The sequence below is a fragment of the Benincasa hispida genome, chromosome 2, assembly GCF_009727055.1.
Source record: "Benincasa hispida cultivar B227 chromosome 2, ASM972705v1, whole genome shotgun sequence".
NCBI classification, from domain to species: domain Eukaryota; kingdom Viridiplantae; phylum Streptophyta; class Magnoliopsida; order Cucurbitales; family Cucurbitaceae; genus Benincasa; species Benincasa hispida.
The window spans coordinates 2079484-2098272 of NC_052350.1; the positions used below are offsets into that span (position 1 = coordinate 2079484).

General features: G+C 36.2%; 1 protein-coding gene across 2 annotated transcripts; it reads left to right on the forward strand.

Annotated features, from left to right (window-relative positions):
* Positions 1-14727: 14727 nt before the first annotated feature.
* Positions 14728-18734, forward strand: LOC120071818 (protein DETOXIFICATION 16-like). 2 transcript variants are annotated; one of them, XM_039024206.1, is made up of 8 exons: positions 14728-15021; positions 15784-16328; positions 16411-16497; positions 16590-16646; positions 16829-17067; positions 17946-18064; positions 18180-18266; positions 18348-18732. In XM_039024206.1, exons 1-8 carry the CDS (start codon positions 14728-14730, stop codon positions 18405-18407), a joined length of 1488 nt encoding a protein of 495 aa, XP_038880134.1. In that variant the 3' UTR covers positions 18408-18732. The 2 variants fall into 2 exon arrangements, with proteins under 2 accessions (XP_038880134.1, XP_038880135.1); XM_039024207.1 differs by having other exon boundaries at positions 14884-15021; positions 15714-16328; positions 18348-18734.
* The last annotated feature ends 55 nt before the right edge of the window (positions 18735-18789 follow it).

Here is an 18789-nt window from a genome sequence, read left to right on the forward strand (position 1 = left end):
ATTGATATCATAAATATATGGATATCACCTAAGTTCTATCATCGATATTACTAATATCACTTATATCGTGATTATTGATGATAGCTTCTATCACTGATAACATACTAATAGAGATAACTTGTGTCATTGTTAGCTTTAAAAAAGAGTTATAATTCCTAGCTTAATTTTGACTCATTGATGAATTTTTTATGTTAATTATGCTATTTTATAGGTATTGAGCACCAAAGAGGTAGAACCGAGTAGTTGGAGTTAAACAGGGTCAATTTGAAGAAATTTAGAGGTAATTTGAGCATCCGGGCTCCAAAGGAGGAGAAAAGTCTAAAATACCCATGACCAGAGCATTGAAACCCTCACCTAACGCTCTCGTGTGACGTTGGAAGGCAGTATGCATGGAAACAGGGCAACGTCGCAATGCTGCGAAGATAAACAGAGTGCCACCAACGCCTTGTCGCAACACAGCGTTGCACCAGAGTTGCAACTCTACCTCAACGCTCGAGGGCTAAATCGACAAGAGCGTCGCAACACTACCCTTAGCGTTGCAACATTGCGACTATGGTATAAATATGTTCTTTCTAAATTAGGTAAAGGGACGGAGAGTTAGGCCGTCTTAGAGAGCATGTTGCTCGATTTTGGTCATTCCAGGCCAAAATTCATGAGATTTCCTTTCATTTTGAGTTGTAATTGTGTATCTTGGCATTGTGAGTTAGATGTGATGAATGGTTGAAGGTCACGACTTTGGTTTTTTAGGTTTGTAGGGATTTTCTCGAATTCTTTGAGGTTTGTTATGAATTTTTTATTGGATGTTTCTGTTTCTTTGTGATTTTCATTCTTTGATTCAAATTCTAACACAAGCATATAGGATTGATGAACTGTGAAACTTGGATCTCAATTTTCCTACTTAAACAAGTAATTAAAGGAATTAACTAAGTATAAGTTAAATCCTATGTTGAAGGAAAGGAAAATTCTAAGTGTTTGAATAAGTTTGTTGAGTAACTTTGAGTTGAGCTGTAATTAGTGAAATTTGGCTAAGTGTGAAGTGAAAAGAAAACCATGTGTTTGGTGTTAACATTAACGCATGGGGCACCTAATGAGGCTAAGGTTTTAGAAGTTATTAAGCCCAGAAAGCCAAATGTGGCCGAGTGAAGATAAGCCAGGCATTGGGCAAGGCATGCAACAACCAAATGTTGGAGCTTAGCTTACATGCGACAGAGTCGGTTGAAGTGTTGTGTGCATGGACAATCGTGTAGCTACAGGCGACACTAAACGATGCATTAGACGATAGCACTATAGGATAGGCGATAGCACTGCACGATCAATATAAGCGCTAGACGATAGCACTAGATGATAGTGCTAAACGATGAGCTCGGGCACTAGACGATAAGGGTAGACACTAGACGATGCGTTAGGTACAAGAGCTAGACGATAGACGCAAGCGTTAGACGATGGCGCTACACGATAGGTGAAGCATTAGACGATGGGCGTTGCGCGATAGACGCAGACGCTAGACTATGGCGCTACACGATAAGCGGACGCGCTAGACGATGGGCGTTAGACGATAGGCATCAGTGCTACATGATGAGCGACAACGAAATCCTTAACAGCGAGAGGTATGCGATGAGCGACAGAGAAATTGTTAAGTGATAAGTGACAGTGAGAGATCACTAAACAATGAGCTATGCGATAGGCTATGCGCTGAATGATGAGCGATAGCGAGATTGTTAGGTGATTAGTGACAGCGAGAAATCACTAGACGATGGAGCTATGCAATGAGGCGTAGTTGCTATGCGATGGGTAGATGTTACATGATGAGTGACAGCAAGATCGTTGGTAATGAGTGACAGCGAGAGTTTACTAAACGATAAGTCATGCGGTAACGGCCGAGCTATACGATGTACTACGAGCCAAGGATATATGAGAGCTGTGGGCTGAAAAGAACTAACTAGACATATGGCAATCAAAGGGGATGCCTGAAGACCATGCAATTTGAGTTGGGCGAAGGAGAAGGCATGCAAATCAGTTAGGTTGAGCTGGAGGAAAAAGAGGCAGACACTTCAAGCTGGTGGTGGCAAGATTGGGCGTTGGCAGCTTAAAAAGGGAACGCCTGGGCATGCTGCAAGCTGGAGGTGTCAAGACAAGGTGAAGGATGAACGTCTATAAATAGGGCAAGGGGCTTCACTTCAATTCATAAAAAACGTTTCCATTTCGAGAGATCACCTAAGAGGAGTAGTTGAGAGTAATTAAGAGGAAACCTTGCATTGAACAAAGGAAAAGTGTGTTGATCCGTGCGTTGATCAAAGCAAGGACGCTGGGCGGTGCAGACTGTACGGACAGACGACAGTGCTAGGTTCAAACGAGGAGTTCTTCCAAACTACTCGTGCAAATCAAGTGATTCTTAGACCAAAAGCTTTTAAATTGAATGTAGTTTTAGTATGAGGGCTGCTATGAGAAAATTCTAAGGTTAAGGCTATCAAATTTAAAGGGAACCAAGAAATGCTCACCAGTAAGGAGACAGTCGAGCCAAATAGAGAAAACTTGAGACTTCGAACTCTTAAGAGTGAATCTCAGGGCCAAACTTTAAGATAAGCTAGTTAAGACATTTCTTAACATATTTGTAGAAGGAAATATCTTGAGATATGATTCTAAATGATGAGAAAACTAAGCTCCAAAATGAATCTGAAATAGGATTCAACAGGAGGCCAAGGGAAACCGGGGAACTAGGAAGGAAGAGCAATCCCAACAGATCACTGTGAGTGGTTTCTTATTTTAGTCTTTTAGCATATTCTAAATTAATATGCTATTGTTATGAATGAATGTTTGTTACCATGAGGAGAGCATGGGATTGGGATAGTCAGGGGGTCAACGAACCTAGCTTTTAAGCCCGAGATAGAATAGCATAGGATGGTCAGAGGACCAAGAAGTCTAGTTCNAGAGCATGGGATTGGGATAGTCAGGGGGTCAACGAACCTAACTCCTAAGCCTGAGATAGAATCTCACAGGATGGTCAGGGGACCGAGAAGTCTAGTTCCTGAGCCTGTGGGAGGAACCTTGCATGAGATGGTCAGAGGGCCGAATGGCCTAGCTTCTGAGTCCATGAGAGGGAGAATTATGTGCACATAAGTTTATGAATGTTATAAATATGAAATGTTAACTATTTACCGTGTGAATATGTAGGTTTGTGAAAAGCTTCATTCAAGATGGAGGTTTGCGTAGTAACCTCATGTTATGATGTTTATAAGTTGAAATAGACTTATAGAATTATGATTCCATTCACTGGGATTTAAAGCTCATGCTTTATTTTTATGTTTTCCTTGCAGGTAGAAGAAGAGTCCGGGTTGCAAGAAGTGGTCGAGGTCTGCCACAAGATAGAATAATTACTAGAGTAAAGTTTGTAGTCGGGATGAGGCTACTGTTGTAAAACATAGTTTAAAACGTGTAAACTTGTTTCCTAAACAAAGTTACAATTTCATTTATTTCATTAAGTTTTCCACTGCGAAATTAATTGTTTTAAAGGATACTAGTAAGAGTGGCCAATGGATGTCATGAGAGCAATATCTATTGTCTTCACGCCTGCTTTTGGGTAAGAGGTGAAACCTAGGAGGGGGTATGACATGAACTAACGACTCAATTTCTTGTATGTTTGTCTTTACTATGTGTGTTTTTTATGTCCGTAATTGCATTGAAGGTTATTGGGATTGGTGTCCTAATTCTCCCGGAGTCTCATAGTTTGTAAACAATTTGTACACATTGTTTATAAATAAAATAAATGTTATTTTATTTGCATTTACTCATATCCAATAAACTAAGATCCCTGGTTATTATATGTAACCTTAAGCATATATGTGATACATACAAGTGGATCATGCCTTAAGTAATAACCTAAATGATCTGTAGTATAATGATAAAGGAGGGATACCTTATCCTGGTAACACTACGGATACGACCCACTTTGTAGATGTTTATAAGTGTTGTGACATGCGAGCAGGGGTGTCCTATACAAAGAATTTGTATAAGACCGGACCACGAGATGATTAGTCTCTTTATATAAGCCGTTGTTAATTGAGACTTACATCTCAATAAAACGATCATAGGTGATATGATCTTAATCCTGAGTGTTTTGGGAACTCCTACCCATGAGGGCAGTTCTTTGATTAGTATGGGTAAGAATGTCCAGATTGCCAACTCAACAAGCATACCTTTTTGGGGAACTGGGAACTCAGTTACACAAGATGGAATTCACTCATTCCCCGAAGTAGAGGTAAGTAGATAAATCGCTCCCTTAAAGGCTAATTTCGGGTCTTGAACATAATGGCCACACCCTCTCTTTGGAAGAGAGGACCCAGCCATAGTAAGACTATAACTTATTGTTCATTAGAGGAATCAGTGGTACTTAAGGGATTGGATGTACCTATAGGGGAAAAACAGTAGATTGGCCCAACTGTACTTACGAGCGATTTGTGAAGAGTTATCGCACTGTTGATTGGTTAATATGGACACAGAAATATATCTGTAGTGAGAAGAGTGCAACTGCCGATCTTTAGTGGAGTGCCCGATAGTTAACGAATGGTAGATCTCATGACTAAAAAGTTTAGTCAGTTATTCACGTACCATTAGAGCTTCAAGCTACAGGTCCATAAGGTCCCCTTGGTACCTCAATGAGTTCAAGTTGAGAATCAGATTTTGGGGTTAGTTTGAAGTGTTCAAATTAACAAGAGGAAATACAATTATATATGATATAATTGGTGTGATGTATTAGATACATTATTTGGAGGAATTAATGTAAATATGATTTACATTAAGTACCATAAAATAGAAAAAGAACTATGGTTTATTTGTTTCATGAGATGAAATATTAAAATTATAGGTTATAAATATAATATGATAAGTTGGTTATCATATTTATTTATAATATATTAATTATATGGTAATTAATTCTTTTCTCTAATAACCGATTGAGTGGGAGGTTATTGGAAGTTTTATTGTACTCGTGAGATAAAAGGAAAATTATTTTCCTAATTAGTAGAAGTTGCTTCATTCAGAAAGTACTCACGGTGACAAGCTATCTGAAGGAACTCTTATCAAAGAGTACCTCTGAGCGGAAGCAAGATCGTTCCAAACTCATAGTGACAAAAATACCGCATTCACAATCAAATATACTAGTTATGCATTAACAATAAATTACAGCATGCTTTGAACTTTTAACAACAAAGAAACAAGTTACATACCAGTTGAAGAACTCTTCTTCGTAGAAATCTCGCTCTCGTCAAAGGAAGCAAATCTCGTTGTCGTTGAGATCGTCCATGAAATCGTCCACCAAATCTCGCTGTCATCTACCCACGAACGGACTCCTCACAAACAAGGTAACAAGAGAGGACACCACCACTCAGAAACCTCGGTATTCTCAGAGTGAGAATCTGGGAGGTGTGGGCTCTGTTGGATTTGGTAGAGGGAAGAAGGAAGGAATGATCATTTACCACGACCAAGCAAGTGGGAGATATCGGAAGTTTATCTTATAGACGGATGCTTGATTGTTTAGGTAAAGGTACATGATTGTGTAGTAAACTAGGACTGATCGTATAGACGATCATTTAGTAAAACGCTCGGGTGCGCGATCGCTTAGAAAAAGCTAGACAATTGTTTAGGTAATTCTATGCGATCGTTTAGGAAATGCGCACGTGTACACGATCGTTTAGTAAACTTTGAGGAGTTATGTATGTTCTCGATTTGCTAGGCAATAGGCATTGTACTCAATCAGTGAGTGAATATCTAATCTCTTGCAAAATGAAAACCATTTTCATTTTATCCTTCAGTTACGAAAACTGAATGCAACCTCTCACTATCTCATTCAGTTACGGAAAAAATACTGCAAACAATTATCCCATAATTGTTAAATTAAAAAAATAAATATAATCATATTATATTTATTACCTATAGTTTAATATCACATCAAATGCAACATATAAACCATAGTCCTTTTCTCATCTACTAGATATAAATCATATTTATATCATTTTCCTCCAATTAATGTATCTCATACATCATGTCAACTATATCATATATAGTTGACTAGTTCAATCATATCATATATAATCGAACTTTCTCTTGTCAATTTGAACACTTCAAACTGACCCAAAAACTGATTCTCAACTTGAATTCATTGAGTTACCAATGAGACCATATGGACCTATGGCTCGAAGCTTTAACGGTATGTGAACACAACTGACTAAACTCTTTAGCCACAAGATCCATCATCTGCTGACTACCAAGCATTCCACTAAAAACCGACCGTTGCACTCTTCTCACCACAGATATATTTCTGTATCCATCGGATATAACCAATTAATCGTACGATAACCCTTTACAGATACTCGTAAGTACAGCTGAGCCAATTTACTGTTTTTCCCCTGTAATTACATCTAACTCCTTAAGTACCACTGATCCCTCTAATGAACAATACAACATAATCCTACTATGTGTGGACACCTCTCAGGCCATGAGAAGATGTGTGGCGCCACATCGTTCAAGCCCCGGAATCAGCCTTTAAGAGAGCAATCTATCTACTTACCTGGTTCGGGAAGGAGTAAATTCCATTTTGTGTAGCTAAGTTCCAGCTCAATCAGACGAATCCCCAAAGTGGTAGGTTTGAGTCGACAATCTGGCCACTTGTACCCATGCAAATCAAAAGAACCGCCCCTCAAAGGCAGGGAGTTCCCACAACTCACTCAGGATTGAGGTCATGTTATCTATTGCTCATCCTATGTGAAGTTGAAGTCTTGTCATGAACGGTGTTATATAACAAGACTGTATAACACTTCGTGGTCCAGTTTTATACAAACTCCTTTATATAGGATGCCCTCACTTACATGTCTCCACATGAATGATTAGGATCAGACCATCTGTAGCAAGTCACAACACTTGTAACTATTCTACAAAGCGGGCCGCATCTGTAGCGTTACCAGGATAAGGTTTCCCTCCTATATCCATATACTATAGACCATTTTGGTTATCTCTTAAAACATGATCCATCTGTATGTCTCCACATACATGCTTAAGTTACAACGACAATCAGGGATCTTAGTTTATTGGTTTGTGGTAAAGCAATTAAAACATCCAATGTTCCATAGACAATAGTGAAGAAAATATCATATATTATTACATCACAAGCATTTGTTCAATACAATGTTTACAAACTATAGAACCCAACGAGAGTTTAGGGCACCATCCCCAACACTATCAAGTAAAAGAGTTTTACTAAGAGATAGCATTGACAGAGACTAAACGATCGTGTAGAATTGACTATACGATAGTCATTCAACTGATCGTTGCTACACGATTGAGTAGCAAAGTATATACGATAGGCTTCATTTACTAAATGATCGAGCACATCGTCTATGCGATAGACTAGCTTCTTATCTCCCACTTTCTTGATCGTCTACTTGATCGTAGACCTCCAGTCTCTTTCTCAAGCCAAGGTCATACATAGCCCACTACTCTTGAATTCTCACACCGAGAATACCAAGGTAACACTTATGGTAGTGTTTTTACTCAGTTCGTGAATTGAGTGAGACTCGATTGGGTTCGTGGAGGCTGTGTTCGTTGTGTTCGTGTTGTTGGTTGCAGTATGTTCATTACGTTTGTGTGTTGTTTGTAGATGCATTGGACTTCGTTCTAGGGATACTTGAAGAATGGTTCTTCAAAGGTACGCATACTCTATCCCTTGATTCTATTAAAGCATGTTGTAGTTTCTATTGATGCATAACTTGTATGTTTCTGCTTGAGAATGTAATTGTTTTGTGTTCAATCAGATTGAAATTTGGAACGATCACTTCCGCTGCTCATGGAAATCTCTGATTTGATTTCCTTCAAAGGCATGTTCAATCTAATAGTAATAGGTTTTAGTTCGAATTATAGCATGATATCTAGGCTATCTAAGATCACCTAATTAATAACAAAACCTACAGAATGAAAATATATTAGGATAAAATTGGTCATTCTTGCTTAATGTCTTAATCAATCCAAGAACGTAATTCTAAGTAACTAAGTAAATTGTCCTTATAATGAGCTTAGTTAATTTAGGGATTAATGACATGTTTATTCTCATTAAGGAGTTTGTTTGGGTTGTCCCTACATTCGATTACTCCTTGCTTCCCAAGGCTTTTACACTGTTAACTCTATTCTGCTAAAAAAATGTTCCTGCTTTGGCCCTCTCTCTGATGTCGATGCTTCCGGCACTCTTCCAAGTTCACTAGAACGATCTCTTGGTACAATCTCACTTCCCACACTTCGGCTTTCTAAATAAAAGAAAAACTAAGAACAAGGCTACTTCTAATTAAGGGAAAAATTCTCTAACTGTCGAACTTCTTCACTGAAGGTGGCCTCTAGTATTTATAGAGCTTTGGGGTGAAAGGCTTCTTCTCTCTTATGATTGCACTGATGGGATAACATTAATTCTCTGTCTGATGCGCTGAATATTTGTCACCGAAAATTTGAGTGTACTTGCTACAGTAGATCGTTAACGGCTTGTCAACTTAATTCGGAATCGACCGTCATCAACTTTCTATCCCATCGTGATTTATTATGCTTTTCACCCAGATGTGCCCACCAAGTTGCGCTGCTCTATACAACAACCTTTTTTAGCAGATATTTGCGAGCGCAAATGACCACATAACCTTGTGGTAACGCAATCTTTTGATGCGCTTGGCCGTTGATTTCTTTGGATCGCATTTTCTGTCTTGCGTCAAATCATATTCTGCACAAAAATACATAAGTTAACTGTTTTAATGCGATGGACGCATGCGACTGCAATATTGTAAACTTAACGCTTTTGGACGCAATCTTGTATATTTTTATCATCTCAAATCTGCATTGTTTAATAACTTAGCACTGTAATAACATGCATTTCTGTCCGTTATCATCAATCCATCTCATTTTGCGTGCAAAAAGTACACGGTCTTCCAACCTTACTAACTCGTGATTTGTCTGGATAAATAGTTGGGAAGTTAGGATCAGGCCAACATTTTTTTATCAAGGATGGGCTCAAACTAGGATGAATAATATGCTAGATAAATGGGAATTTTGTAATAGTCTTCAATGTAGTGAAAGTAGTCTACCCCAATGGTCTTACACGCAGTCATAGTGTGAGAACAGGGGATTCCAAAACTCTACCACTTATTGCATGTGTATGTTCTTTCACTTAACTTTATTCGGTGTATGTTTCCACCCTTTACTATTATTGGGTTGATTGAGATGGTGACTTCACACAATCCTGTTCGATGGTCAAATATGTTGACGGAATGTTTGGTTGCACGTTGCTCCCAGTGACTTAGTTTCTTTACCGCATACCTATGACAAATACGACAATTACTTAGAATACCTCGATAGTTAGTATAAAAACGTGGGTAACTAAGATGTGAATAATTTACCTCGTCAAACACTCTCCGATTCAAGGGTAGTCTCTATTTTTACACAACGAGCGGCGAAATAAGCAATAGTTTGGTAGAATGTTGCTTGGACTAGTGCAGTGATCGGTAGCTTTCTGGCTCCTTTCAGAACAACATTTGTACTTTCGGCCACATCGTGGTAATAGCCATCCATAACGATAACCACCATCATGTGCCTGTCCACTGCTTAGGATCTATGAAAGTAAAAATATCGTAAGCAATTAGGATTTGTTGTTTGAAGTTCGGTCATACGGTCATTAAACTTCCAAACTTGAAATTTTTGATCTTGCACTATACACCAGACTCTTCAATAAACTATTCTTGAACTTGTTGTAAAATTACTCCCATGTCGCAAGCAAAATCTGTGGTGTACTTCAACCCAATCGTTGCTAGGATTTCTAACTGCAGATATAATGCCTCTATGTTTATTTGAAATTAGACACATTCCCTCCCTTCTATGTACCACATGATCCTATAAATTCCTCAGAAACCAGCCCCACGAGTCAGCACTTTCATCCGATACAATGGCATATGCAACCGGATAGACGTGACCATTTGCATCTACTGAGGTAGCTATTAACAATGTTCCTTCATACTTCCCATACAAATGGGTTTCGTCAATTTGAAGTAGCAACCTACAATGCTTGAAAGCCTCGATAACAGGTCCAAACAACCAAAACACGCTACTGAACATTACAAACCTTTCATCATGATCCACCTCATTTAGCCTCCAATGGATGACTGTACCGGGGTTTGTGATTTGCAAGATATTCATCCATTTGGGCAGCAAATAGTACGATTCGATCCAATCTCTAAATATCTTCGCAATTGCCTTTCTTCTTCCGTCCTACACTTTCCAGTAACTGGTGGAATAACCATACAGTTTCAAGATAATATCTTGTAATGTTTTGATGTCAACTGACGGATTTTTTTTCACTATGCTACTTACCTCAGATGCAATTAGATCTGAGTCCAATTGATTGTGATCCTGACTCAGTCTTGCATACATACAAGAATGCGGGCCATTGTACTGGGTGATTTCAAATTTACCGTGTTTTTTACGGCAAACAGCGCGAAGTCTCCACGTGCACTCATTGCCATATCTCTTATACCTGACATCCCATGTTGTTTTCTTCGACTCAATAACTTCAAAATTTTGATGTCAAATGATTGAATAGTTTTTCACTGCATTTTTTAAATCCAATTTGGAATTGAATATCATCCTCTTAAGCAGTGAATCAGACCCCATATTACTGTCATCCCCTGTTGTCGAATCGGGTTCAATGGTCATCTCATTCAGGTCTATCTCAGTAAATGTTTCGGGGACTTCATGTACGCCATAAAATTGAGCAGGTAGTTCATCTAGATCGATATCATCATCGTCTATTTCAACTTATTCGCCGTTTGTGGCAATAGTTAGATCACATTGCTCATCCTCCACAACATGGCTTTCCAACTGAATAGTAGTTTCAACTTCTTCTCTCGTTGATGCTGGACTTGGGACACTGGGTTAGGATATATACAGTTCAACTCTATTTGGAGGGTATGGAGCATTGCTCATCATGAACCGTACATCAGTCTCACTTCGTAATGAGATGGGGATATAGAAAGTAGATCCCGTTACATAATTACCATATCTAAATATTACTTCTACCTCATCATCTCTATTTATGGATAATGCATCACATAATCCATCGATTAATGTGTTGAAGTCAACTTGACGATGCATGTTTATAAGAAGAGATGGTTGCCTATCATATTCTATCCTTTTTGGCTCATTAACAATGTTTCAGTACATATAACATAAAAATTCCACAACATCCATAGCAGTTTGACAAATGCAATATGATATTTATCATAATATTTGTAAGTATATATATTAGGCCAACAACATTAATGTGTCATTACTATTTTTTTTTTTTAATATGTACAAATAAATGAATGTTTTTTTTTTTAATAAACAAACAAAATATTAAGACATGCATTATCATTTGACCATAAATCATTAATAAATATTCTTTTATATTGACATGAAACTTTGTTCTTTAATCATCAAAAAATTTACAACAATACAATATTACTAATAATAACATTAACATTCAATATTCAATAATGAATACATCATTCCAAATAATGGGTAAATAACTATATACATACCTTTTAAATGACTTTATTGTAGAATTTTCTCAGAAACATTGTATCAAAAAAAAAAGTCAATACAAAATTATGGATATTTATGTAATATTTTTTTTTCTAAAATAATATACATTAGGAACATATTAATAATTTTACATTAATAACCATTAAGAATATATTATATTATTTTTATTAATGACTTTTTTTATGTTTCTAAACTCTTAACTATTAACATGAATTAAGGATAATTTTTTATTTTTAAAATTTTTTGTTAGATTATTTTTACTAAAAGTATAAAAAAACCATTATTTTTACATATAATATTTTTTAAAAAATAATATCACTATTCTTTTCTCCACATATTCTTAATTTTATATTAAAAACTACTAATAAATTTTAAAATTTTGGCAAAATAAAAAAAGATTTAAATATAAATTCTACATTTAAAAAATTTTGTTTATTTTCCATCAAGAATATATTTAAATACCTATTTTTAGAATTTGTTAAAATTTTCTTTCAACCTATTTTTAGATTTATTTCTTTTTCCATTAAGAACGTTAAATTTCTTTTTATTAATGATTTTTTTATATGTTTAAACATAAATAATTTGAGACTATGATGTAATATTTAAAAAATCTAAATATCAATCAAATACCAACTAGAAAAGTAACAACCGAGAATATATCGACTTATTAAATATATCAACATACTTATAGATATTGCTCACTATAAAAAATATATATCAACTTATTAAAAGAAAAATATTACACACTACCAAAAAAAATTTTGCACCTTACCAAATATTCCAACTTACCAGAAAAACTTTGAATAATATCCACTATTAACAAAATAAACATTAAAAAAATAAGTAAAAATTATCAAAAATTTAATTCAAAGTTAAAAAAACAAAAATATATCGACTTAACAAATAAAATACTACACTAAAACAAATGAAGGTAGAAAATGATCGGTATTTGAAAATAAATGAAGAATGTGGAAGAAATGAAGGAAATTTTATTTTGGGCGAAGATGAAATGAGGGCTTCAGTGATGAAGGGGAATATGAAATGAAGGTTTCGGTGAAGGGGAAGATGAAATCGGTGAAGGAGGATGAAATCTGTGAAAAGGAGATGATATTGGTAAAGGAAGAGAAATTTGTGAAATGAGAAGATGAAAACGGTGGGAATGAAGGTAAAATGTGGGATTTTTTTATGCTAAAACGGGGGGAAAACGCCAAATTTGGTCAGAATGGTCAGAATGCGTCTGTTCAATAGACGCAATCTGCCCGCGGCGCGCCAGAGTGAGTTAACTCACTCTGACGTACGCGTGACCAATTTAATGTTTTTTTTAAATGCGGCGTATGGGACTAATACTAAGCGATTGTTTAGGTTTTGTTAAGCAATCATTTAGAGAATACTAAGCGATTGTTTAGGTTTTGTTAAGCAATCATTTAGAGAATACTAAGCGATTGTTTAGCTAACTATTATGCGATTGTTTCAATATCCATTATGCGATCGTTTGGCTAATAATAAGCAATCGTTTAGATAATACTAAGTGATCGTTTAGCTAATATTGAGTGGTCGTTTAGCTAACTGTTAGCAATCATTTAGATATCCATTATGCGATCGTGTACTAATTTATAAAACAATCGCTTAGGTTCTGTTATTTGATCGTTTAGATAATACTAAGAGATCGTTTAGGTTTTGTTAATTGATCATTTAGATAATACTAAGCGATCATTTAGATATCCATTACGCGATCGTCTACTAATTTATAAAGTGATCGTTTGGCTAAAACTAAGCAATCGCTTAGGTTTTGTTAAGTGATCGTTTAGATAATACTAAGCGATCGTTTATCTAACTGTTACGCTATCGTTTAGTTTTCGTTTAGATAAATTTGTGCTAAATTTGTAGAATACAATTGGTCTTGTACATTAACTAAGCAAATAAATAACTAAGCCATCATTTAAATAAATTTGTACTAAAATTACTAAACGATTGTGTATAAATTACTAAGCGATCGTGTATAATTTACTAAGCGATCGTATATAATCTAATAAGGGATCGTGTATAAATTACTAAGTGATTGTGTGCGATCGTGTATAATTTACTAAACGATCGCATAGTATTTTACTAAATACAATATTCCCGAATGACGCATTGAACGATCGTGTATAATTACTAAATGATCGCATAGTAATTTACTAAATGATTGTGTGCGATTGTGTATAATTACTAAACGATCGTGGATTATTTACTAAGTGATTGTGTGCAATCGTTATAATTACTAAACGATCGCATAGTTTACTAAGAGATTGTGTATATTTACTAAATGATCGCATAGTAAATTACTAAACGATTGTGTGCGATCGTGTATAATTACTAAACGATCGTGGATAATTTACTAAGCGATTATGTGCGATCGTGTATAATTACTAAACGATCGCATAGTTTACTAAGTGATTGTGTGCGATTAATGCGGCGTACAGGGGAAAGAAACTAAATAAAATATTCCTGAAGGACCGATTTAATTATTATTTTTTTAAATGCAACGTACAGGACTAAAAAAGAAATAATAAAATATTTCAGAGTACATATCTTCAAGAGACGCATTGGGATGGAGACAAAAAAACCACCCCTTTTCATTAAATAAGTTCAAAACCATCTATTTTTCCCAATTAACTTTTAAAACCACCCTCAATCTAAATAACCCAAAATGACAAATTAAAAGATCAAGTTGAAGGGCAATTAAGCACACGATTGATTTTGGGCACAAAAATTGTAAATTGGGCTGAGGTCGATTAAATTGATTGGGCCCAAGTCACAATCTAACTGAAGTCTAAGGTGAGAAGTCAAATCACATACAGAATTGTATCCAAGTCCCAAGAACTCAGAAAGAACCTCTCGACCTCTCGAAGACTATAAATAGAAGTATCTATGATTTGGGGGAGTACCCGACTAGACCAGAGTCATAGAGATCCAAGAATTTAAGCTAAAACCCAAAGATATTGTGGTTGAGAATTTAAAAGCATATTTAAGGAGTGAAAAGGCAAAACAGGCGTCAACGGCAACAATTGTCCTATTTTATATATAATTTATATGGAACCTTCATCTTCACCTCCCCTGCTCTCTTCTTGCCTGTGAGCAGAGCATCAGATGGAGGAGGAAGATCAGAACTCGTCATTGAACTCACCCCTTATTCACACATCTGAAGATGAAGTGAATTCGAAAGACGAGAGACAAATAAATTATGAGAATATCAGAAGCAAACTGATAGCTGAGGAAGTAAAGAAGCAGCTATGGCTAGCAGGACCTCTAATGTCGGTCAGTCTTCTCCAATACTGTTTGCAGATGATTTCCATCATGTTTGTGGGTCATCTCGGCGAATTGCCTCTCTCCGGTGCTTCCATGGCTGTTTCTTTTACAGCGGTGACTGGTTTCACCGTCTTGGTGAGTTGGGTTTCTGTTTGTTTCTTGGGAAATTTATATCTCCTTGCGGTTGCTATGTACATTTTTTTTTTCTTCCGTTCTAAGTAGAATGGGAGATTGAACCATTGGTCTTTACTTATCTACCTTCAAACTTTTTATGGAGGACTACATTTGCTAGATTATTTAATCAATTTTATTCTGATAAACTATATGTGGACAACATATTGGTATAGTTATATTTTTTGACTAATTAAAGTAACTTATAATTAAATAGTTCCATAAACTATTATGGAGTATTTAGTTTTATTAAGTGGATTTTCAGTAACTCTTTCTTGGATCGGTGAAGAGTTTATAAATAGGATGTAAGGATTATGGTCTCTAATACGCTAAACATAGAACTCTAGTGTGTTTAGTTGAGGAAGATCTTACTCTGATCGTTGAAATGCTGTGAATTTAAAACTCTGGTGTGTTTAGTTGAGGAAGATCTTACTCGTTTATATTCTCAATTCTAACAATTCAATATCCATAAATATTGTGTCGATGCCATAGTTTAATATAATTATTTCAACATTCACAAGTCGGTGGTCTGTCTTATTCCAGAAGACGATTATTCGTTTTTACTTAGCATCACAAAGCGAACAAAGAGGTTGTGTATTTATTGGTTTTGGATTCTGCAATTTTGTTTTCTATCCATGATGTCTCATATATAACAGATGTACTCAATAAATCACGGTTTTATTGAGAATGATGCCTCAACTGGTCTCAATTTGAATACATGTCTAGATGGGGCTGGCTAGTGCTCTGGATACGTTTTGTGGCCAATCTTATGGAGCAAAGCAGTATCATATGTTGGGTATCCATATGGAAAGAGCAATTATTGTTCTTTTACTTGTGAGCATTCCTCTTGCATTCATTTGGGCTAACACAGGGGAAATCCTGAAATTACTTGGCCAAGATGCTCAAATTTCAGTAGAAGCTGGGAAATATGCTAAATGCTTGATACCATGCCTTTTTGCACATGGTCTTGTTCAATGCCTGAACAGATTCTTACAGACCCAAAATGTTGTTTTCCCAATGATGATGAGTTCTGGAATAGCAGCTTTGCTTCACATCCCCCTCTGTTGGGTTATGGTATTCAAAGCTGGGCTTGGAACTCGAGGAGCTGCTGTGGCAAACTCCATTTCTTATTGGATCAATGCATTGATATTGATACTTTATGTTAAGCTTTCTTCTTCATGTTCGAAGTCTTGGACTGGCTTTTCAGGGCTGGCTTTCCACAACGTCCCATATTTTCTTAAACTTGCAATCCCTTCAACTGTCATGGTTTGGTAATTCACTTTTACTGTTTCTCCTTTTATCATAATCACAAAGATGCGGTTCTCTAAAAATGTTCATAAAGATTTTCAACAGTCTGGAATTGTGGTCATTCGAGATGATGGTTCTTCTGTCTGGACTTCTACCAAATCCAAAACTAGAGACATCAGTGCTTTCTATCAGGTATAAACTAGATACATCAGTTCTTCAAGAGCAAGCTCGTTTTCTTCCTTTATCTAACCACCTCTAGCTTAACCATCACATTTCATTACCAGCCTTAATACAGATTTAACCGTTTGGATGATCCCAATGGGCCTGAGTGCTGCTGCTAGGTAAATTTGCCACTGTTTCGCAGAAGAATCTCCATTTTCTCTACCAATAACTTAAAAGTGATCATTTTCATGTCTTTCTCCATTTTTCCTGAATTGGGTAACTGAGAACCTTGCATTTCTTTTAAGAGTAGATAGCATATATTTGTAACTGAGATTTCTATGTTTCTACTGTATTTTGTAAGCACTCGAGTTTCAAATGAACTAGGAGCTGGTCGTCCTGCAGCAGCAAAGCTAGCAGCATGTGTAGTTATGATAATAGCCATTATCGAGGGGCTATTGCTTGGGACTGTCTTGATTCTTATAAGATATGTGTGGGGTTATGCTTATAGCAACGAACAAGAAGTGGTCAAATATGTAGCGGACATAGTTCCCCTAATTGCAGTGTCCAGTTTTCTTGATGGACTTCAATGTGTTCTATCAGGTTCTTATTTTGTAGTTCTTGTACAATCGTATATTTTTCTTCTCTGACTCGAGCTAGCCTTGGATCGAAAATTGTAGAGGTGGAATCCATTGATTGTGAGTTAGACACCCTTCTGCTAGCATTCAATTATTGAGAGTCCAAGTTCTAATTCAATGATTGAATTCTCTTACTGTAACTAGTTCTCGTTTCTTTGATATTCATGACTGATTGAATCAACTTGCATGCATTTACATTAATCTCACAGCTTCCATGTATTATCACCAATCTAACTGGATAACACTTTAAAAACTCATGAGAAATTTGAAATCATTGATGGGTGACCATCATAGTTTGAATTTAGTACCATGTGCCAACAACCATGATAGTTTACAGTGTTATCTTTTTGGCCAGTAGCTAGCTTGTTGTGGTTGTGATTGGCCCCTATCATTAAAATCAACTTCCAAATCAAGTGGTCTAAAAACGACACTTTCTAGTTGGGTATTAAGACATGAAATGGAAAGGAAAGAGGACTTGTCCAAAAAGCACCACTCGTGTCGATTTGGTTTCTAAGAAATCAAACATCATCTTTTTGAAACTCTATTTTCTGGCAGAAAACCAGTCAGCAAGTTCTTTACAGAATATTAGATTTTTTTTTGGTAAACCTTGATAAATAGTATGAAATCCTATGAATTTAACCTGTCTGCCAGTCTCCTTTGACATGGGTAAATTGCTAAATCTCGCTGTTCTTTGTTTTGTTAATATTAGACTTGGGATTATATTTCTACAGTCGCAGATAACTTGATCCTCCTGTCTGTACGATATTTTTTTTATCCTATGTGATCTAACCAGACACATTTTACTTGCAGAAAGTAATTTTATTTTGCTTAAATAAAATGCAGGCATTGCTAGAGGATGTGGTTGGCAGAAAATTGGTGCATATGTCAATCTTGGATCATATTATCTTGTGGGAATCCCATCTGCAGTCTTGCTTGCTTTTGTCTTGCAGGTTGGCGGAAAGGTAAAAATGATAATCACAGTGATCTCCACCTTCATTCTCGCTATTTTACTTCATTTCCTATAATTGCCACTGATCCATTTTTTAACCTTTTTCTCTTGAAAACGTTCCTTAACAGGGGCTGTGGTTAGGCATCATCTGTGCACTTGCTGTCCAAACAGTTTCTCTTGCTATCATTACCATCCGCACTAACTGGGACCAAGAAGTACAACTCTAAACTCAAATCTCTACTTTCCTTCATTCCCTTGAAATTTGATATTTCTGATGCATTTATCCCTTGTTTTAGGCGAAGATGGCTACAGAACGAGTGTACGATGCAGTAATTCCAGTGAATGCCATCTCATGAAACTGAAGATTTTGGTGGAGAAACTCTGTGATTAATCTCTTGATGTGAAGCTACTTGTCTTTGAAAGTCAACAAATTGTGGAAACAATCCCAAAAGCCTCATTTTCTTGGACGAAAACTACCTTAAGATTCTTGCTCTCGAAGTCGGTTTCTCAGTTTCCATGGAAATCATTCTGTCTACCCATCGAAGTTAAAGGGAAATTATGTAAAATTATATTTAAATTCAATGCTTAATGAACATGATCAACATCAGCATCACGGTGGAAAATATGTTGTAAGAGAACATTACCCTTATGAATAAAGGTGGGTTGTGATCATTTGCTGAATTATTTTGATCTTTTCGAGGTTTAAAGAAACTTTTTGATGGTCTAGAGAAATTTTTC